Here is a 24,379-nt window from a genome sequence, read left to right as displayed (position 1 = left end):
ATGTCATCTTGTACCAAAAAGGGTTTATACAGAGAAACTCCTCTGATTGTTGGGTAGAGCTAGAATCTTGGCTGCATAGCATGGCATATCCTGTTTTGTTTAACATTTTTTAATATACTGAACAGCATTGAAAACGCACCAGCAATAAATCTTGAAATATTACAAAAACAACTTGAGCAATCACAGATTTTAATTAGAACAGACATAGACGGATAATTAAGAAAGACGACAAAGGAAACAGGAATATCACACAGTAATGACATTTACGTCATCAGTGTATGGAAGACACATAGGGTTAAAATGAAAAGTCAATATCTGGTATGTCCGCCATTGGCAGCAACACAGGCCATGCAACGTCTTCTCATCGATCGAATAAGTCTGCGAATAGTGTTCTGGGGCATTCCACTCCTGACGTAGTGTATCTTCAAGTTCTCTCAGGTTCCGTACTTGCGGACGACGTGAGAGGCGTTGACCGAGGCAATCCCATAGATGTTCAACTGGCGATAGATCGGTTGACAGGGCTGGCCATGGAAGCAGAGGCACATTATTGTTCTCCACGTCGACGCCACACTCTTGTGTCAGTACCCTTTACATCTGCAGCAACAAGTGATGTGGCGTTTAAAAGTCTGTCTTTTATAGCCCTATTCTGCATGCTTCCCGTGAAACAAAACACGTTTTTTACATGATGTGCACGCAATTTGTTGCGTTTTGGCGATTTCGCTCACAAAAAAATTAGGAATGTTTTGACGAGCTGTTCTTCTTCATGCTTCGTCCAGAACGTCACACATTACTCATTCACTTATATATTTTCACATGACTTAAGCCCGGATAAAAATACATCCATTTTCATGGTGGTGCGTTTTCAATGCTGTTCAGTATATATGGAAATGAATCGTATTAATGGTCTCTGTGTCATTCTCACTACAAGGCCTTTTTGGTACGATAACTTCAGGACATGCTTACAATTTTCTTGAACACATGGTGTTATCACTTATTTTCAGTGATCCATTCACACAGTATGTCATCACAATTTTGCCTCCAATTAAATCTGTTTCAGAAGCCACTCGAGACGGACTATCTTCTGGCTTTGGCGTTTTTTAATCTCAGTTTTAGCTGCATTGATCTTTTAACCTTTTCAGGTCACCAATGTCATAGACGTCCATGACATATTCGAGGAAACTCTACTGCTTGCAGCTGCGAATGTTTCTAACCTAGTATCTGTTAAAACATTGTTAGATATGGGTGCTGATGTGAATGTCAGAAACAGAACTGGGCAGACAGCACTTCACTTAGCCTGTGAGGCAGACAGAATAGACGTCCATCTTATCCAGTTACTCCTTGCACAGGGTATTTGTGTCAACATGGTTGATAGAAAAGGAAGGACAGCTCTTCATGTAGCATGTGAGGCAAACAGCTTGGACGTCAGCGTCCTTGAAGTTCTTCTCAAAACTAATTGTGATGTCAATATCACAGATAGCTCAGGAGATACAGCTCTTCACAAAGCATGTAAGGGCAATGATGGAGACATCTGTATTGTAAAATTACAGATACCCCCCAAAGCTGACATCACCGTACCTGATAATGAAAGTCGCAGGTCAATCGTGAGAGTATGTAGAGCAGGTTTAGATGCGAGGGATATTGTGCATCTCAGCACCCAATCTGTTGACATCAATGTCCCTTATTCTAATGAAATAACAGTACTTTACTTATTGTGTGTCGGAAATAGTATGGATTTCGATATTATTAGGTATCTGTCACATGCAGGAATTAAATATAGAATCGAAAATCGGAGAGAAGGAAAATCACTTTGCATAGTCAACAGTGAAAAAAGTGCTATACGTTCATTTGAAGCAACTATCACAAAAGGGGCTGATGTGAAGATAGCAGACAGAACAGGAACAACAGCACTTCATCTAGAATGGAAGAATATCAGTATGGACGTTTGTGTCATTGAGGCACTCATCAAACACCCTACTGATGTCAACATTGTCAATAAAGATGGAAAAACTGCACTCCACTTTGCATGTGAAGAAGAACGTGCAGATGTCCGTCTTGTGAACCTGCTGGTCATGCACGGTTCTAGTGTGAATATTGCCGACACGGAAGGAAAGTCACCTCTGCATTATGCATGTCTTGGAGACAGTGTTGACGTTGTTGAGTTTCTTGTTGCACATGGAGCTGATGCTAACATGACTGATACAAATGGAAATACAATACTTCACTTGGCATGTCTGAGACATGGTATCAAGGCCTGTGTTTGTGAGGTACTTATCAAACATGGCGCTAATGTCAATGCCACTGGTAACTATGGAATGACAGCACTTCATTTGGCCTGCGACACTTCAGATGTAGACATTGGTGTAACCGATCTTCTCATACAACACGGTGCTGATCTCAACATTCTAGATGAAAAGGGAAGAACACCTCTTAACATAGCATTGACAAACTCTCATTCAGACTTTCGTGTCATTAAGTCACTTGTGACTAAGGGTGCTGTTCTCGATATCAAACAAGATGGAAAGGCAGCACTTCTGCTAGTCTGCAGTAAACATAGGGTAGACGTCCGTGTTGTTGAGCTACTTCTCAAACATAGAGAGGATGTAAATGCTGTTGATGAGAAAGGAAATACAGCACTTCATTGCAGATTATCTATGATTAACAGCAACGATAAAGATGTTATAGAACTTCTCATCAATCATGGAGCTGACGTCAATATCGCTAATCAAAGGGGAAATACACCACTGCACTTGACATGCTCGAGAGTGGGTGCAAGGCTAACATGGGACGGCAGAATGTCATATGAAAAAGCATATGAGATTCAACATGAACAGGACATCCATGTGCTTGAGTTACTCGTGACACATGGTGCTAATGTCAATGCCGCTGATGGATGTCAAAGGACAGCACTTCAAAGACAGTGCAGGTTGAGAAGTGTAGATGTCCGTGTTATTGACTTACTCTTGAAACACGGTGCTGATGTCAATGTCACTGACGAATATGGAACCACAGCCCTTCATGAAGCCTGTGAGACTGGTATTGATGTAGCCTATCCAAATAATTATAAGTCTTTTGGTTTTGAAGGTGTTGTTAAGGAACGGTACCGAATTGCAGATAACATGAAGGACCATAAAGACACTGGTGCTATAGAGTTGCTCATCAGACATGGAGCTGATGTCAATGTCACTAACGAATATGGAACCACAGCCCTTCATGAAGCCTGTGAGACTGGTCTTGATGTAGACTATCCAAAAACGTCTATGGGTTTTGGAGGTTTTGTTAAGGAACGGGACCTAATCGCAGATAACATGAAGGACCATAAAGACACTGGTGCTATAGAGTTGCTCATCAGACATGGAGCTGATGTCAACAAGGTTGATGCTGGAGGAAAGACCGCACTTCACTCAGCATGCGAAGACCACAGAGACTTCCATGTTATTGAGTTGCTCGTTAGAAATGGCACTGATGTCAACGCGGTTGATGCTGATGGAAATACAGCCCTTCATATTCTGTGCAAAGACAAAATAAATGTGAATGATGAGCTATCCATTCTTGTGAAAAGTGGCGCTGATCTATACAGACAAAACAGAAAAGGTTGCATTGCATATTGCGTGCAGAACAGTCATCATCTGGTAAGTGTAGCACATTGTCTGTATTCAGGAAGTATATACATCTGACTATTAACTATTCAGTTGTCTGTCATTCCTGTTCCTTTTGTTACAAAGAGTTATACATCAGCAAATTCAATTTGTATTACTGTTCATAATAATTTTACTGATCGTTGCCCTGTAAGACTAATGTGTACACTGCATCAACGATCTTCTTTACTCCAAGAGATATTTTGAATATTGTATAAATTTGTTTTGATTTGAGTTATGATACCATACCATCTGTACATTCGATATCGCCCTACATACATAATCCTTTCCCGACAACGGTAACAAACGGTTTTCCATAATTATAAGGTATAAGGAGTACTTTGTAAGACTCCGACATGAATTTGATTGATTGTTAATTTATAAAACTAACTGTTATGTGATTAACAAATGTATATTTCAGCCAAACGATGTTAGGGTTCACTACACCGAGTTGATGATGGCAATACAGAAAGGTGATTTCCCTGCAGTCCATGATCTCTTGGAGCAGGGAGTCCCCATCAATACCACAGACAGGTTCGGACGCACGGCTCTCCACTACTTGTGTCTAAGTGACCACATAGATACCAGCGTTTTGTCATTAATGGCGTACAAACAATATGTTAACATGCCTGACAGGTTTGGTAACACAGCTTTACATTGCTTGTGTAGGCGAAGAGACAAAAAGGAAATTGTAAATATGCCACGTCTTCTCAAGATTCTCTTGAAAGCTGAAGCTGACGTGAACGTGCGAGATGAGTTTGGTTTCAGTTCTCTATATTACCTGCAAGGAGTTATGAGTTTGAAGATGTTGGACTTGCTGATGATACACTGCAGCCAACTGAACGAGAACATCGGCAACGGTCTAACTCTCATGCACAGTATATGTTCGGATGAGCAATGGGAATGTCTCGAAAGGATCATCAGTGAAGCTGATGATATGAACAAACAAAGCAGCAAGACCCTGTATAAACGAAAAAACCTCAAAGTTCTTCCACACGGCTCAACAGCTCTACAATTGGCGTGCATGTCAGCTACCATTTCCGAAAACAATGTGCAGATGATGATACACAAGGGAGCAGATGTTAACATCAGCAACAAAAATGGGCGGATTCCTTTGCATGTTCTGTCTTCAGCACTTCCGGACATCATTTGGAATGGAAAGTGGTTACTGAGAAGAAGTAGGGACCAAGAGAAACTGCGCATATGTCTTCTACTTCTGAGGAGAGGATCTGACATTCATAAACAGGACAAACATGGCTTCACAGCTCTAGTAAATGTAAAGGTATGTTTCAAATGTCCTTCAAGGCTGTTAATCGTTAGAGCTGTTGGCACCATTCGGTTTTAAACAGATTGCGTGTTAACATCCATGCTTATCAAACATGATGAAATCTATTTCAGCACACACACATTGAAGTAAAATTGACAGTAACAATTGTATCGATTGTCCGCAGATAAAAGCGTCATTCAGACGAAATTCAGGGTGGTTACATTGGCAATGACGTTTTGCCAGTTGGATCATTTTTGCCAGTAAATCATCACGTTCATGGTGAATACAATTACAGTTCATTTAGGTTTATACATGTTCTTAATATTAACGTCTCCTTGAACAACTATTTTGGCAGCAGGGGTGCATGATACTGGGCTATACTATTGTATGAAAATGTAAATTAATTTGGAACTCTTACATCTCTAATAAAATGAAGCTTGTTTGTATAACATCATTTATTCAACAAATCACAAAAAGAATGACAAGAAATGACTGATGTGTTTATTGTTGCAGGTTTTACTGGATTCTGTCAACAGTGCAATGGAAGGAATACAAACAATATGTGATGAGGTTTCAGCGCTGATACAAAACAACAGTGTAGTTCATGATCTGCTCAAAGAAAGTGATATTGCAGAGACTGATATATTTGGAAGAACAGCTCTTCATTACTTGTGTCTGAGTGAGCACCCTCACCAGGCTGATTTCCAACTGGTACCATGCAATACTGACGTCAACAAAGCTGACAAGTGGGGTAGTACAGCCCTTCACAATCTGTGTAGGAGATATGACATTCAGCGGTTACCTAATTTGATACAATTACTTCAGATTCTGTTGGAATCAGGAGCTGACATAAACACGAAAGATGAGTATGGATACAGTTCTCTGTATTACTTACGTGAAATCATGAACGTCGAACTCCTAGGCATACTGATGTCACACTGCACACAGCTAAACGAAGACAACGGGGATGGCCTCACTCTCCTGCACTATCTCTGTGCGACAGGATCAAGAGAATGCCTAGAGATGCTCCTTGATTATGTCGATGATTTGGACAAAGAAGTGAGCCAGAATGTCACAAGCACAAGCGGTAATTGTGTTTTCGTTCAGGGTTTGACGGTCCTCCCGATTGCATGCATGACAAAAGGTGTTGACAAAAGTCTTATTGAGATGATTTTGCAAAAAGGAGCTGATGTTAACACTGCTGACGTCCTAGGAAAAACGCCATTGCATTACATTTGCGAACGATCATTGGTGTTCAGGTGGAACAGAGCTTGGTCCAATAAGGCTTTGACATGGCTAAGTACAAACAACGTCATCGTGTACTCCTTCTTGTTGGCACGGGGAGCAGAAGCACAGAAAAAAGACAACCGCCACCGTCCCCCAAATGCATCCATTTTACAAAATCGATGTAAATTTCACGTTTGTTAATATTTGAAATATAACTGTTTCTTTCTTTTTTATTTAACGCCACACTCAGCAATATTCCAGCTATATGACGGCGGTCTGAAAATAAACAAATCTGAACCAGACAATCCAGTAATTGACACCATGAGCATCGATCCACGCAATTGGGAAACGATAACATGCATCAACCAAGTCAGTAAACCTGACCACCCGATCCCGTCAGTCGCCTCTGACGACAAGCATTGGTTGCTGAATCCCAATTCTAACCCGGATTCTTCAGGAGTCATTTGAAATATAAAGTCGTAATGAGCGGCTTTGTTACAATAACGAAAATCGTAAATTTACTGAGTTCTTAGAACAATTTAATATGCACAGTAGTTTAGTTTTTCATATTTCCAGGATGGTGTGTTTTTACTGAAGTTAAACAGTTTACTCGCTTTTATTATCACTGATTGGTCGGTTGATATACATGTTACCATGATGTATGAATGTTCAAATTGAAAACAGGAGAATCTATTTCAGACTACCTTCTATTTCAACACAGTTTATGTAATGTTATTAACATTGAAACAATGTCACCAGGTAACGGTCAAAATATCGACCATTTTGGATTTCGGAAAATGAGTCGGTCCTATCTACCCATTCGCTCAACTGAATATACAAAACTGATTTTTTTAAAATAACACATGCCGCTTCTCATTCATAGCTAGAAGAAACAGAAAATACAATTTAATATTTCTCCCCATTGGTGCATTTCTTCCCAGCAGGATGAAGAGGAGGCACTGACATTATCTGAGAATGACGCAAAGGAATATGACTTCCTTCTTAATGAAGAGGAATTTAAATACGTGACAAAGATGCTAAAAAAAATAGCAGAAGAAAGGATATCTGAACCCAAATTTATTTGGGGTGACGTGGATACATTCTAAGATGAACAAATCTGATGAAAAGTGGAGGCAAAAAATGTACAGTAAACTACAGTTATAACAAACTCAAAGGGATTAACAATTTTAGTTCGTTATAACCGTCAGTTCGTTATAAGCGTGTTCGTTATAACCGTAGTTTACTGTAATGTTGCAAACAACGCCGCCATGTACTGCTTGCTTTAGAAACTGCGTAAACTCCATTTGCTAAATGTGTAGTATAGAGTATACCATTTGGTGTATAAACAAAAATGTAAATTCATTTTTGGGCATTGTACAGAAATATCTAAATCTGAGTACAGACAATGTCTTTGAAACACCTTTTTTCTAGACATGTATAAGTTGTACTTTTATTTGGTGTGATTTTAGAAACCCTACAATGATGATGTTGGTGTCTTGAAACAAATTCTTGTTAATATGGGGGGGGGGGGGGGGGGGGGGGGGGGGCGATTCGTTGTGCAGGTTTGCGTCCCTTGGGCACCCTCAGAAACCTATGATTGTGGGTTCGAATCCCGGTTCGCCCCGATTATGTTTCTAGGTTTGTCAGCACCATACCCGAGCTCGTGGGTTTCACCGAAGTGGTAAACGTCTGAGACCTGCATCACTTCGGGCTTTTCTCCCACATCAAGCTGACACGCCGCGATACTGGAATACTGTTAAAAGCGGTGTTAAACCAAACTCGCTCACTCACTCAAGAGGTATTTCCAAGAGATGAATACATATGCGTTCGTCATGCATGAACACAAAGAACCTGAACCGTTTACTAGTTGTATATTATGCCTAATGTTTGTTTTATAACGCAGTGGACATGTACAAAGTTTTGTAGTCCATGTTGTGTCACAATCTGTCTTCAACATTATACATTGTAGCTTCTGAAAAAAGATTGATGGATTGCTGCCGAAATGCGGCCACATATGTGTAATTCTTTGTTGATAAGCATGTAGACCTTACAGACGGGTTGAACTGATCAATGTTACAGTTAATGTGTAAAATTAGTCATTTTTTAAAATGACTGACAGTTTTACTTAGGCAACTTTACAAAACTCAGTCGTCCTACATTTTCCCCCCGTCAGATTGATTTAAAGTCACCCAGAAGTTCGAAAGATCTTAAAACATTACAATATACTCATTATGCTAGGATGAGAATGTAAAAAATATAATTTGAAAATATACACTGACGATCGATTTCTTTTAATCCCATTATTTTTAGTCACTGGGTGATGAAATAAAGTATAAAAATGAAATTCGTTATCATGATAAAATAAATGGAAAAATAATTGTGAAATGACATTATTTTGGTGTACATATATATCATATATAACATATAGAAACAAATGCATGCCCTTAAATTCTCAAAAATTGAATTTTGCATTGCACGGAGAAGGACAGAAGAAGGAATTGTAATGAAATTAGTTTACATTAAATGACTTTAGAAACTATGAAAACTCCATTTGTTCAATATATTTTCAAAGTTGTAGATACAAATTATGTTGTACAAAATCCTAGTAATTTTCATCCAATACGATCGTGGGAACATTAAATGTGCAGATTGTTTCATGTTGCATGGCATGACAAGTTAGAAGGGCAAGTTCACCAGTTTTACCAAGTTGCCAAACGTGGATGTTACATTTGACGCGAGGTAAAAATGCATTGTTCACAGAATATTGCACAACACGTTTTTAGAATGGTTCCTGCAAGAACAAAGTAGGATCATTAGTGGTCATTATTCAGGTTATGTGTAAGCATAGGTGTACATCATTATTAATTTCTAATACACTGCTACTTCCACGGTCATGAAAATCAATGCTGACATTCGTTGACCATTCAGTAGCAGAGCTACAGTGTTTTTTACGCTATTTCTTAAGGAATTGCTCTTTGGTACATGATAAAACAACATGACGTGACATGGACATATTTAATATATATTGTTATACACTGTTACATGTTCAAGGATGGTAAATTTAAACATGTTTTGTTCAGATCATCTGGTGAATTGAGGTGTTATTGATATGTATCACGTTTACGATTATTGATCGACGTGCATGCACGTGTGTGTGTACGTATGTGTGGCTGCTTGTACTAGTCCGGAATAATGCCTATTTTATAGTATAAGTCCACTGAGATACAGTGCAGCAGTTTTAACATGAATAACCCACTCAGACACAGTATACTGACTCCGAGCCGACCAGTCATTGTTTTAGCCCCTTAATGCCGAGCGCCAGACAGGGTAACAACAAGTACCATCTTTTAACGTCTATTGGTGTGACGCGGCCGGGGATCCAATTCCCGACCTTACGCTGTCTAGGCAGATGCTCTTCCACTAGACCACGGAGGCGGTCTCAGATCATCTGATTTGCATTTGCCAAAATTATCTTTCATTCATGCATGATGGTAATATTTTTTTTATCAGTCGCTTTCGTGTTCTTTGGATGATACATTTTTGGGAAAATAGCAAATAACTATATAATGTGTAATGTTCAAACAAGGAAACATTGCGTATAGCCTACAAAGTACAGGAGAAGAATGCAAAAAAATAACACTGTCATTGCAATTTAATTGTTATTTGTAAGTGTCTCCATAATCTGATCACAGAGACATTGATCATCACTTCTTAGAGTGCTGTCACAAGCAGAACTATTAAAACTTTGTGTTACATAGGTCCTCTGAATACTAAAGCTAGTTGATATAATGTTTATGATTTCTGTATATAAAATTACCATTCTGCTACGTGGCGCATGTGGTGTAATAGATCCAATACATTAATACATATATGTTGCATACGATGTTTATGGAATCAAGGTATAGTTACACCATATGTGACATCCATTGTAAATAGTGTCAACATGACTGTAAGATAAGCACTGATTAGCTAAAATCAAACAGAAATATATTATAAAACTCATTGTTTCCTTATTAGAAAATAATACTTATTTACAAAACCAATACAAAGCTTTGTTTCACAGTTAAATGTATGATACAACACAACATTGATTACTAGCATTAGACCTTGAATGTTCGTTGTTAGAAATGGTTGGCCAGACTTTCTTGTTGGAGATGACAGTGTAGTGAGAAAGCATGTGAGGTGAGGTGAGGTGAAATAGGGTTTAACGTCGCGTCCAAGATTATTGCACTTATAAAGCGACGTGCATGTACGTGTGTGTTTGTGTGGCTGCTTGTACTAGTCCGGACTGATGCCGATTTATAGTGCTAGTTCACAGAGATACAATGCCGCACTTAAACATGAATACCCCACTCAGACACAGTATACTGACTCCGAGCCGACCAGTCCGTGTTTTAGCCCCTTAATGCCGAGCGCCAGACAGGGTAACAACAAGTACCATCTTTTAACGTCTTTTGGTATGACGCGGTCAGGGATCGAAACCCGGACCTTCCGCTCTCCGGGCGGACGATCTACCACTAGACCACGGAGGCGGTCGAAGTGAGAAAGGTCGTCCCGACATACATGACATGATGAACCAGTTAGTGATGAGAACATGATTGACAAGGTTTTATCTCCTAGGAGTTTTGATATGCTTAATTATGTTATACAAATTTATTCACTACAATGTATTTTTATGGGGTCATTCCTGTGTAAGATCATATATTATCTTCACGGATATTCAGAACAACTAATGCTGTGCACAAGTTACTGACATTATATTATATACATTATATACTGTCATAGTTATGATTTAATGTATGTTGAACACAATATATTTCATTATGTACATAGTTCACAACTATAAATATAACAAAACATGTCCATTCAAAATCTATTTAGAGAGAGATTTGACATATAGTTGTTGAGTGAGTGAGTGAGTATGGTTTTACGACGCTTTTAGCAATATTCCAGCAATATCACGTCGGGGGACACCAGAAATGGGATTCGAACCCGGGTCTTCGGCGTGACGAGCGAACGCTTTAACCGCTAGGCTACCCGACCGCCCCCATATAGTTGTTGACCAAGTATAGAACATATTAAACTGAAAACACAAAAACATATCCATGTTGACAAAAAAACAAACCACAAAACCGCTGTGTTGCGATATTTCAATGAATGGGTTTGTTTGTACATAAGTGTGTGTAAATAGACCTCAAATGATTGTAGTATGTTCTAAACTAGCACATTTCCCTCATTTTTTTGGTTTTTATGTTTGTGTATCAGTTGGTGTTAAAAGACTTGGGTTGTATACACCCCACCGAGCTGGGAATGAAAATTCTCACTGATCCATTGACCAGGGTAATAATAGTGTAGCGCTATGCGCAACCACTTGGTCAATGGAATCTGGCGCATTATAAATGCACTTATTATTATCATTATGACTATTATCATTATTAAAAGATTATAGCACGTTCCGAATCATCATGTGTCCCTCATCATCGGTTACTGATTTGTAGATTATTCAATTTTTTTCAATTTAACTCGCACATATTGTAGTTTCTTAGAAACAAAATAATGATAAAACAATATATATCAAGGTTCCCTGGAGGGATGAAGAAGTTTACATGACACTATTTGTAATGTTTAACATTGTCTTCATTTCTGTATTCGTCTTCCATGTATTGCATATTGTCATAATGCATTAGTGTGTTTTACATGTGTACACAATTTTTATATTGTTCTTGTTCTATTTCAATCTGTATATCAATAGGTGAAATATTTGTTGTGGGCTTAATGTGTGACGTATTTATTTAGTAGTCTTTTCAGCTTACAGTTACATATACCCAATTACTAACAACTATGGAACATGTGTGGATGTGAATAGCAATGCTGAAATTTGTTGACATTTTAGTAGTCGAGTTCATAAACAAGTGAGCTACCGTGCTTTGACACTATTCATCAAAGACTTTCAAATAGATACATGCTGAAACAAACATGATTATATTTGGACATGTTAAAAGTACCGTATTCGACGTAATAAGCGCCCCGCTCTAATAAGCGCCCACGGCGATATTTATTAATATATTGGCTTGTGAACAATCCAAATTAGCACCCCTCCCGATTGATCAATGTACACAAGACTTATTTATTCGTGTATAATACGCACTCGTGTGTTTTATGCACCCTTAAATATCGGTAATTAAATTCTGGAAAAATATATCTGTCGCATATTAACATTTCAGGCTGTCAGCATAAACCACGAAATTTATCTTTCAACACTGTTTTTGTTCACCAAAATACTATTCTAATAAGAGCCCCCTATTTCTAATTTTGAGAGCGCCGTGGGCGCTTATTACGTCGAATACGGTATTCCAGATTAGATTAAAAGTGTTTGATATCAGACCTAAAGTATATACAATGTTACAATGAACATGTTTACGTGTGGTCGATTGAAAAAGGTTTGTTCAGATCATCTCATCTGCGCTGTTCCAAACTATGCTCTTTGACCATTCAGTTGTGTTCATTGTTACTTGGTATCATATATTGTTTGAAAACCTTTAAAATATGAAAAAAAGATGTTGTGCTAAAACATAAATAGCGTGACACATTGAGTATAGCCTACATAGTATAAAAAACAACTACAATTGCAATTCATTCCTGATGTAGAACATATAATATCTACACGGATATTACAAAACACTAAATGCTATACAAACATTACTGACATGTTATATTTCTCATGCTATGATATACTGCTTGTGTATTGGAAGTTTTATCATAAAACACAATATGTGTCATCATGTAAATAGTTAATTAATGTTGCAACTAAAAATATGAAAACATTTCCAAATGCCAATTTGAATAGACATTATGAAAGACCGTGGTAATCTTTTAAAGTTTTTATCATTAGTTGTTGATCAACATCAAACGGCAAATACAAAAATCTATTCATGTTGACAAAAACCGTTGTGTTGATATATTACAATGGGACGGCATCTCTTAATATATGTGACCCGTGAACATCTGGGGTAGAATAGTAAAATGGTAAAAAGCGACCATGCTTGTCTTAAGAGGCGACTAACGGGATCGGGTGGTCAGACTCGCTGACAAAGTTAATGCATGTCATCGATCCCAATTGCGTGGATCGATGCTCATGATGTCATTACTGGATTGTCTGGTCCAGACTCGATTATTTACAGACCGCCGTCATATAGCTGGAATATTGCTGAGCGGGGCGTTAAACAAACAAACAAACAAATAAATCTTAATATATCTTAAGTTGATATGTTTGTGCATATGAGTGTGTATAAATAGACCTACAATGATTGTAGCATGTTAAAAACCAACAAATTTCCCTCATTTTCTATTTTTTCTCGCATTTATCGTAGTTTCCTAGAAACGAAATATTTACAGAACAATATTTATCATAGTTTCTCGGCAGGATAAAGCCAACGGATAAAAACGACATCCGTTGGGGTCATATGTGGATAGAGATGCAAATATCAAATGTCAAGTAGGGACTACTTTCAGTGTTAAAAACAAACATGGCGTCGCCCTTGTCATTCGGCAATCGAGTCAGAACTAATCATCGTGAATCTGGATAAACTACAGAGATAATTGCTATCATTATCAAAAGAACAGTCTAATATATACCGAAAATCAGTGTCTAACTGTGACGTAGTTAAGGCATTTTATAAGTTTTGGCAACTTTGGAGATATAAATTTCGAAACAATTTGGGGAGGGCACTAGGCCTATCCAAGCGAGATCAGTAGCCATATCTGTGCTTGTAGACCTCTGCGGCTTGAAACCTTTTCCACAAATTAAAATAGTTGGATTTGGCCGAAATATGTTTGAATTGTTACCTTGTTTCGTTTTGTCGCTGTGTGTACATCTGATTGCACTTCTTAACGTTATGACAGGACAGGCCGACTGTCAACAACGTCTGAACGTGGCCGTGACGTCTCATAGACTCGGATTAGAGTAGCTTCCCTTTGACAAAGGGCAGCTACTCTAGCGGACAGACCGATGGATTGCCGCGAAATGCAAGTAAAAATAACTTGGTTGTTTTGAGTATATGTTGCTTCGCCACTGTATAAGAAACAGATTTCAGTTGGAACTATATTGGATACTGCCACTGTCCGACTGACACATCACTTACCCTGTGACGTAATAAATATCAATGCGCGAATTCCAGGAAAAATCGCAATGTTTAGGTTTGTGAGAGAGGGAAAGCGATTTCAAGCACAGAATTAAAGAATGACATTATATGATAAAGAGGTTATCACGCTTGTGTGTTTGGGGATGGTAAATATCCTGTATTAGGAATAAACACTATGTATTTAGCTCGCCAAGGCTCGCTAAATACAATGTTTATTCCTAATGCAGGATATTTACAATCCCCAAACACACTCGCGTGATAACCTCTATATATCAAGGTGATAGGTTATAATGTCTGACAATGGGAATGAGCCCTGCCAATTAGAGGAATGAAGGAGTTTACATTATACTATTTTCAATTATCAACATTGTTTTTATTTCTGTAGTCATAATGCACGTGTGTCTTTTAAATATGTACACAATTTATATATTGTTCTTGTTCTATTTGTATCTGTATCTTTCAATAGGTGAAATAATTTCGAGGGCATAATCTTTGACGTATTTATGCAGTAGTAGCTTACAGTTACATATACTCAATCAATAACAACAATGGAACGTGTTGGGGTGAACACATGTATGTTTAGAGGGGCACTTGTGACTAAGTCGTCTGAGACGCTGCATTTCGCTGTGCGAGTTGCGTCCCTTGTGCGTGTTAGAAACTTTGATAGTGGGTCCAGTTGTCCCCGATTTGGTTTCTGGGTTTGTCAGAATTATACCCGTGCTTTTGGGTTCCTCCAATTTGCTTAGTGTGAAAAACATTCATCACTTTGGACTTTCCTCCGATATCAAGTTGACAACCCATGATATAACTGAAATATTGTTCAAAGAGTCGTTAAACTTAATATCTTCATATTGACACATGTGTTTCATTGGCTTTTAAAACCTTATCGGGTATGTCTGCATTTAATTTACGCTGTTTTACAAATGCTTTCTAAATGAAGGACATGTCATTGGTGATCGCCTCCATAATTTAGTGTAATGCATTTTCTGACTTGAAGTTGCTGTATGCTGGATGCTGCTTCATCTTTTGGTTGCTGTACAGCAGAAATTCACCCCTGCATAACCAAGAAAAAAACCATTCATGTTCTGCACATGGTTAACAGAGCAAAACCATAGAACTAAGACATCAAGTACATGCACAGTGTAAAATTACCGTTGTCCAACACCAGTTTTATTCATGACCGGACTTAACAAATAATATTTACACAATTTGATAAATAAGTACATGTATATCACTGTGAATATTCATATGGAATACTAACAGCAGTCACTTTTTGCACAAACTTGAAACCACCTAAGACTAAAAGGTCTTAAATTGAATTATGCAAGTAAAATAAAAAATATAATTTGACTGACAAACTTTCATTATGACCATTATAATGTATATTCGAATGGAATTCGAAATGAAGGGATATGTGTGTTTTATAGGTTAGGCTTTGATATATTTATTTCAAATACTAAATTATAATCATTAATATAATGTATTGGTTTGGGTCCATGGTTATTTGATTAACTATTGAGTGATTTGTGACACTATGATATTTTTTATGTTTATAATAGAAGTTTCACATATATTCTGTTTTGGTGCATGTTGTGAGGACATTTATTAGATTAGACTTTGGACTTTCCTCCGATATCAAGCTGACATGTCATGATATAACTGAAATATTGTTCAAAGGGTCGTTAAACTTAATATCTTCACATTGACGCATGTATTTCATTGGCTTTGAAAACCTTATTGGGTTTGTCTGCATTTAATTTAAGCTGTTTTAAAAATGCTGCTGGTTATTGCCATTTCAATGGTTAACAATGGTATACAATGTTTAAACAAATATAATTAAAATTAAAATTAACGTGACTGCAAGTTCCTAGGAGTTGTGCATACCTTGTGTAGAGATAATATACTTTTTGTTTGATTTTTATAATCAAGACATGAACTTCTGGAGATCTGCTATGAATGAACATGTAAACATTGTCAGGTTTAAAACATGTAAGAAGATGAACTGCGTACCTACCAACTGAAATAACAATGATCCAATATATCTGGAGGGCCAAACAACATAGAAACGTCTTCACGTAGTTTTAAGCCTTGTTAATAATTAATAAAAACTTATTAATTTATGCAAAAATATGCATTCATAAACATGTAATGTATGTCTACTTAAACTGCATATCTCAAAATCAGGTTTGTTGGGCTCTAGACATATGTTCACAAATTATGACATATAGAGAATCTCACCCGAGTGTCTTTTGATATCAAATATATCAACACGAGTTGATAAAAGTGGAAAAATTCCGAGGCTTGCCGAGGATTTTTGCCACTTTTATCAACAAGTGTTGATATATTTGGTATCAAAAGACACGAGGGTGAGATTTTATTTATCATCCAACACCATTCTTTCAACTTTTTCAATTTGTAGACAGTAATTTGCAGCGTCTTCAGTGCCAAAAGTACTGAAAACAGCTTCAGTAACAGAGCCATTAGTGATGTCATTTGATTGTGACGTCATGGTAACAAGTGATGTCACAATGGTCTGCAAACCATTGTGATGTAATTTCATTGCAGCGATATCTACAGTATAGATATCGCTTGATCTCATCCAAGCGATATCTCCTGTAGGAGCCAGTTTTGGATGATAAAATACTGTATGGCTTTGGGTGCTTTTGTCGAAAGGGACATAGTCCGTCGATTTATTTCTGTGTATCAAGTTTGACTTTTAGAACATACATGTAAGTATTTGACCTGATAAATAACATTGATTTTGTAAACCTTTCCCAAACTGTGTTATGAACAAAGTATTATTTTGGCATTAGTTACTATGAGATGAAATAATGCTTTAAGGTATATCAATGATTAAAATGTAAGAGATGCCAAATGGTTATACATTCATGTCAATTCTTGTCACTATGCATAGCCTGCATTGTGTTGATGTGTCTATTTCAGGAGGACATTCCTGCCTCATGTTAAAAGGATATCAGTGAGTGGGTAAACTTTAGTCTGTCCCGTGAAATGTAAATGTTTCATAGTTCATATGTATTCTGCAGCAAGAAAATCGTTTTGTGACCTTAGTTGGTCTGATAAAAATAAATCATCGCAAACATATACAGAAATGTTTATGGCTTAACTATGTCAATACTACAAGAGATACTCGTCCATGCTGACTTTTTGAACGACATAAATGATTCTTTATTATCATGCTTATATTATTATCGTTACAATAAAATACTTTCCTTAAAATGTTAATGTATTATTTTATTCTTTCTTCAAGAGACATGCAGGGGCGGTCAGGTAGCCTGGTGGTTAAAGCATTCGCTCGTCACGCCGAAGACCCGGGTTCGATTCCCGACATGTGAACAATGTGTGAAGCCCATTTGTGGTGTCCCCCGCCGTGATATTGCTGGAATATTGCTAAAAGCGGCGAAAAACCATACTCACTCTTAGATAAACAATACTGTAAGTCGTCCGATTTCAATATAAAACATAACTTATGCATATCATCAAGGGTATAAAAACTCATTTGATACATTTGAAGCTTCATGAAATATTTCATATCTTAAACCTTTATAAATAGGACAACATATAAGAAAGTGGTTTTCATCTTCAACAGTGCAGATATTTAAAGTATTAAAACAGGATTTACAAATTCTATCAAACAGTAGGGTTGGTGGTTTAGAATAGCGTCCAGTTTCTATAGCAACGGAACAAAGCTAAAACACGGCGTAGGTCCTCATATCTAAGCTAAATTAAAAACATATTTTTCAACAGTCAAGTCTGATTTTAAAAAGCCTGTATGTTCTTAACGTATTACCATTCAGGGTATATCTATCATCCCTTTAGTCACCCCTCGGCGTATAACTTGACAGGGACAATGGAGCCCTACACGGGCATGTTTGTTTATTTGGCTGTTTGTTGTTTAACGTCACACTCATCAATATTCCAGCTATATGACGGCGGTCTGTAAAAATTGAGTCTGGACCAGACAATCCAGTGATTAATCTCATGAGCATCGATCCACGCAATTGGAATCGATGGCATGCTTAAACCAAGTCAGCGAGCCTGACCACCCGATCCCGTTAGTCGCCTTTTACAACAAGCATAGTCGTCTTTTACGGCAAGCATGGGTTGCTGAAGACCTATTCTACCCCGGATCTTCACGGGTCTGTCGAATCTGGACCCTACAGAATACAAGTATAGTATTTTTTCTATCGCAGTCAGTGTAACCCAACCAAGGATTGTTGATTTCTATGGTCTGTGAGTTTGATAATTTCACGTGCCTCTACCCCATCATACGATAAGGCTGACAGTGGTCCAGACCGCATATATCGGAAACATACTGATTCCAAAACTTCCAAAATCCATCATGCGTGTTGTGGTGATGTCAGCCATCTTGGTTGTGAAACGGAAGTAGTGCAACAGCGTTGAAAGTCAGCTTCTAAAGCTTTGTTGCGTTGTTGCGTTCTGCCGTGACTTGTGGGGATTGGTTGTGTGTGTGTGTGTGTGTGTGGGGGGGGGGGGGGGGGGGGGGTAGTTGTTACGGTTGTTCCGCATGGATGACCGTATGACTCGCAGATCACGGCCAAACTTGCTCTTGTTCAGACCAGAGACACTGCTCCTTATCATATTATCATAAAGGACTTTGCAAAAAGTTCTCATTAACCAAAAAATCAATGGATATACAACGACCCGAGTTATATTTTTTTCATACATGATCAACAATATTTACATCCTCTTTAAGGATGTTAATATAATTTTCAATTGACATTATGACTCCCTAAATACAATCCGATCTCGGTAAGGTCGAACAAACCCATTTTATAAACAGGGGGTGACATTTAACAGTATAGAGATACAATGTGGCAAGTGGTGTATTGAAGGCCATTATCTGTACCTCTTCTTCTATTACAGATTGCCAGATATCTCGAAAACTTTTGGATGCGATCGTTCAGCCATTGCGTTTATCTGCGCTGTCCAGCGTCATCTAAGGTGAAGAACTTGCCACTCTCTCAAAACTGGCATCGTCCAGTTTACGATGTCATCAATTGTGGGCGTATGTTCAAATCTCCAGAAATGGCGTCAGGAGAGAAAAAAAACGTTTTATCGTGAAATAAACCTCTCTTCGTTCTTAATTGTTCTTTGTGAATTACCGCGTTGCTATCTTAAATGTATAATATCATATGTATGCATTTATGAATGAATATGAAATAGTGATGACACCAGATTTCAAACATACGGCATGATAACATCTATCGTATTCAAAGATACTGCTACCCCACAAAGGTGAGTGAGTGAGTGAGTGGGTGGGTGGGTTGGTCGGTCGGTCCGTCGATCCGTCCGTCCGTCAGTCAGTCAGTCAGTCAGTCAGTCAGTAAGAAACCAAGGATAATAAGCTAATGTAGGTAACACAACCCTCTGAGGCGATGCAGCACTGCACAGCGAATTAAGGCCACTTAGACGACAGACGCCGCCCCCCTTTCCTCACACACATACACACACACACCCCTCTAACCCCCCTCCCCCGTTGTCCCCGTCAACCATAACGGGGCGACGGTTACGTTATGAATGAACACCACACAGAGGATTACAGCAGAGTATTGAAACAGTTGTGCATATTTCAAATGGAAACCTGCATTCACCATGTAGCTTTTCTGTGCACGTATTGGAGTGGAGAGTTTGACAGGCGCACGGCCTGGAAATACGGACGCTCTACTGCGACACTGCTATCCCGTCACCTCAGGTAAGTGGACGGAACTATACCTACCTCATCTTAACGCACAGCGTGGTGGAGTGTCTACTACTGAAAGTAGAACATGATATTGTGTCTTATCACTGAACGTACAACTAGATAAAGTATGTATCACTGAACGTATAACTTGGCACAGAGTCTTTCACTAAGAGTACAACTTGACCTAGTGTCTCTTATTGAGAGTAGAACTTGACACAGTGTCTCTTACTGAGAGTACAACTTGACACAGTGACTCTTGCTGAGAGTACAACTTGACACAGTGTCTCTTACTGAGAGTACAACTTAACACAGTGTCTCTTACTGAGAGTACAACTTGACCCAATGTCTCTTACTGAGAGTGTAACTTGACACAGTGTCTCTCACTGAAACTACAACTTGACACAGTGTCTCTTGCTGAGAGTACAACTTGACACAGTGTCTCTTACTGAGAGTACAACTTGACACAGTGTCTCTTCCTGAGAGTACAACTTGACACAGTGTCTCTTACTGAGAGTACAACTTGACCCAATGTATCTTACTGAGAGTGCAACTTGACACAGTGTCTCTCACTGAGACTACAACTTGACACAGTGTCTCTTGCTGAGAGTACAACTTGACACAGTGTCTCTTACTGAGAGTACAACTTGACACAGTGTCTCTCATTGAGAGTACACCTTGACCCAATGTCTCTTACTGAGAGTACAACTTGAGACAGTGTCTCTTACTGAGAGTACATCTTGACACAGTGTCTCTTACTGAGAGTACAACTTGACACAGTGTCTCTCACTGAGAGTACAACTTGACACAGTGTATCTTACTGAGGGTACAACTTGACACAGTGTCTCTTACTGAGAGTACAACTTGACACAGTGTCTCTTACTGAGAGTACAACTTGACACAGTGTCTCTTACTGAGTGTAACTTGACACAGTGTCTCTTACTGAGAGTACAACTTGACACAGTGTCTCTTTCTGAGAGTACAACTCGACACAGTGTATCTTACTGAGAGTACACCTTGACCCAATGTCTCTTACTGAGAGTACAACTTGACACAGTGTCTCTTACTGAGAGTACAACTTGACACAGTGTATCTTACTGAGACTACAACTTGACACAGTGTATCTTACTGAGACTACAACTTGACCCAGTGTCTCTTACTGAGAGTGTAACTTGACACAGTGTCTCTTACTGAGAGTACAACTTGACCCAGTGTATCTTACTGAGAGTACAACTTGACACAGTGTATCTTACTGACAGTACAACTTGACCTAGTGTCTCTTACTGAGAGTACAACTTGACCCAATGTCTCTTACTGAGAGTACAAATTGACCCAGTGTATCTTACTGAGAGTACAACTTGACACAGTGTATCTTACTGAGAGTATAACTTGACCCAATGTCTCTCACTGAGAGTACAACTTGACACAGTGTCTCTCACTGAGAGTACAACTTGACCCAGTGTATCTCACTGAGAGTATAACTTGACCCAATGTCTCTTACTGAGAGTACAACTTGACACAGTGTATCTTACTGAGAGTACAACTTGACACAGTGTCTCTCACTGAGAGTACAACTTGACCCAATGTCTCTTACTGAGAGTACACCTTGACCCAATGTCTCTTACTGAGAGTACAACTTGACACAGTGTCTCTCACTGAGAGTACAACTTGACCCAATGTCTCTTACTGAGAGTACAACTTGACACAGTGTCTCTCACTGAGAGTACAACTTGACCCAGTGTATCTCACTGAGAGTACAACTTGACCCAATGTCTCTTACTGAGAGTACAACTTGACACAGTGTCTCTCTCTGAGAGTATAACTTGACCCAGTGTATCTCACTGAGAGTATAACTTGACCCAATGTCTCTTACTGAGAGTGTAACTTGACACAGTGTCTCTCACTGAGAGTACAACTTGACCCAATGTCTCTTACTGAGAGTACAACTTGACACAGTGTCTCTCACTGAGAGTACACCTTGACCCAGTGTATCTCACTGAGAGTATAACTTGACCCAATGTCTCTTACTGAGAGTATAACTTGACCCAATGTCTCTTACTGAGAGTGTAACTTGACACAGTGTATCTTACTGAGAGTACAACTTGACACAGTGTCTCTCACTGAGAGTACAACTTGACCCAATGTCTCTTGCTGAGAGTACAACTTGACACAGTGTATCTTACTGAGAGTACAACTTGACACCGTGTATCTTACTGAGAGTACAACTTGACCTAATGTCTCTTATTGAGAGTACAACTTGACACAGTGTATCTTACTGAGAGTACAACTTGACACAGTATCTCTCACTGAGAGTACAACTTGACCCAATGTCTCTTACTGAGAGTACAACTTGACCCAGTGTATCTTACTGAGAGTACACCTTAACCCAATGTGTCTTACTGAGAGTACAATTTGACCCAGTGTATCTTACTGAGAGTACACCTTCACCCAATGTGTCTTACTGAGAGTACACCTTGACCCAATGTCTCTTACTGAGAGTACACCTTGACCCAATGTCTCTTACTGAGAGTACACCTTGACCCAATGTTTCTTACTGAGAGTGTAACTTGACACAGTGTCTCTTACTGAGACTACAACTTGACACAGTGTGTCTTACTGAGAGTACAACTTGACCTAATGTCTCTTACTGACAGTACAACACGATTCCTATACTATTTCTTTACAACACAAGCACGAATGAATCGGATGCAGGTTTTTCCTCCATTTGCAGTTCCATACAACTATGGCACAGATACGCATCAGTATGAAACGACGCCGAAAGATGTCCAACGTGATGACCATGTTTGACCCGACTCAGATCCGGGAATTTAAGGTGAAGTAACTTAGATCTATATCCATGTAGACCAAGTTCAGATCAGGAATATAAGTCAAGTAACTTAGATCTATATCCATGTAGACCTACCGTCTCCGTGGTCTAGTGGTAGAGCGTCCGCCCGGAAAGCGGAAGGTCCGGGGTTCGATCCCCGACCGCGTCATACCAAAATACGTTAAAAGATGGTACTTGTTGTTACCCTGTCTGGCGCTCGGCATTAAGGGGCTAAAACACGGACTGGTCGGCTCGGAGTCAGTATACTGTGTCTGAGTGGGGTATTCATGTTAAACTAGTGAGCTAGCACTATAAATCGGCATCAGTCCGGACTGGTACAAGCAGCCAGACAAACACACACACGTACATGCACGTCGCTATATAAGTGCAATAATATTGAACGCGACGTTAACCCCATTTCACCTCACCTCACCATGTAGACCTAGTTCAGGGCCCTGTTCCTACAAAGCCATCTTAGCGCCAAGGTGATCGTAACTCCCATACTTTAACACCGGCATACGATAGACGTAGCACTAAGATCGCTTTGAGGAACGATGATCTGGAATATAAGGTAAGGTACCTTAGATCTTTATCCATGTAGACCAAGTTCAGATCAGTAATATAAATAAAGTAACTTAAATCTATACAAATGTAGACAAAGTTCAGATCAGGAATATAAATAAAATAAATTAGATCTATATCTATGTAAACCCAGTTCAGATCAGGAATATAAGCAAAGTAACTTAGAGCCATGCCCATCTTTGACCAGGATCAGGTACAGGTTATAAACAAAGTACCTTAGAGCCATGCCCATTTTTGACCCAGATCAGGTACAGGAATATAAACAAAGTAACTTAGAGCAATGCCCATCTTTGACCAGGATCAGGTACAGGAATATAAACAAAGTAACTTAGAGCCATGCCCATCTTTGACCAGGATCAGGTACAGGAATATAAACAAAGTAACTTAGAGCCATGTCCATCTTTAACCCAGATCAGGTACAGGAATAAAACAAAGTAACTTAGAGTCATGCCCATTTTTGACCAGGATCAGGTACAGGAATATAAACAAAGTAACTTAGAGCCATGCCCATCTTTGACCCAGATCAGGTACAGGAATATAAACAAAGTAACTTAGAGCCATCCCCATCTTTGACCAAGATGAGGTACAGGAATGTAAACAAAGTAACTTAGAGCCATACTCATCTTTGACCCAGATCAGGTACAGGAATATAAACAAAGTAACTGAGAGCCATTCCCATCTTTGACCCAGATCAGGTACAGGAATATAAACAAAGTAACTTAGAGCCATGCCCATCTTTGACCCAGATCAGGTACAGGAATATAAAACAAAGTAACTGAGAGCCATGCCCATCTTTGACCCAGATCAGGTACAGGAATATAAACAAAGTAACTGAGAGCCATGCCCATCTTTGACCCGGATCAGGTACAGGAATATAAACAAAGTAACTGAGAGCCATGGCCATCTTTGACCCAGATCAGGTACAGGGATGTAAACAAAGTAACTTAGAGCCATGGCCATCTTTGACCGCTGAATAGAGAC

At 38.9% G+C, this 24,379-nt stretch overlaps 2 protein-coding genes and 1 long non-coding RNA gene across 3 annotated transcripts in view; 2 read left to right on the top strand and 1 right to left on the bottom strand.

The window, feature by feature from the left end:
• The first annotated feature begins 1,361 nt into the window (after positions 1-1,361).
• On the top strand, positions 1,362-6,330 carry LOC125379223 (serine/threonine-protein phosphatase 6 regulatory ankyrin repeat subunit B-like). The gene is made up of 4 exons (XM_048395462.1): positions 1,362-1,506; positions 1,852-3,629; positions 4,057-4,917; positions 5,416-6,330. The coding sequence occupies exons 1-4, from the start codon at positions 1,362-1,364 to the stop codon at positions 6,328-6,330; spliced, it is 3,699 nt and encodes a 1,232-aa protein (XP_048251419.1).
• Positions 6,331-12,215: 5,885 nt separating this feature from the next.
• Positions 12,216-17,215, bottom strand: LOC125379162. The gene is made up of 3 exons (XR_007220625.1): positions 17,176-17,215; positions 16,208-16,209; positions 12,216-12,225 (listed from the first exon to the last, which is right to left on the bottom strand). It is a non-coding gene; the product is annotated as an uncharacterized LOC125379162 (long non-coding RNA).
• A 2,745-nt stretch (positions 17,216-19,960) lies between these two features.
• Positions 19,961-24,379, top strand: part of LOC125379161 — a 66,056-nt gene continuing 61,637 nt past the window's right edge. Inside the window, exons 1-2 of the mRNA XM_048395224.1 lie at positions 19,961-20,004; positions 22,721-22,822. The gene's annotated coding sequence lies outside the window, so the exon portion shown is untranslated. The remainder of the gene's footprint in view (positions 20,005-22,720; positions 22,823-24,379) is intronic.

The sequence above is a fragment of the Haliotis rufescens genome, unplaced genomic scaffold (assembly GCF_023055435.1).
Source record: "Haliotis rufescens isolate VD_foot unplaced genomic scaffold, xgHalRufe1.0.p SCAF_14, whole genome shotgun sequence".
In the NCBI taxonomy this organism is placed as follows: domain Eukaryota; kingdom Metazoa; phylum Mollusca; class Gastropoda; order Lepetellida; family Haliotidae; genus Haliotis; species Haliotis rufescens.
Note: the sequence above shows the minus strand (reverse complement) of the source record. Positions and strands in the feature narration are given on the sequence as shown.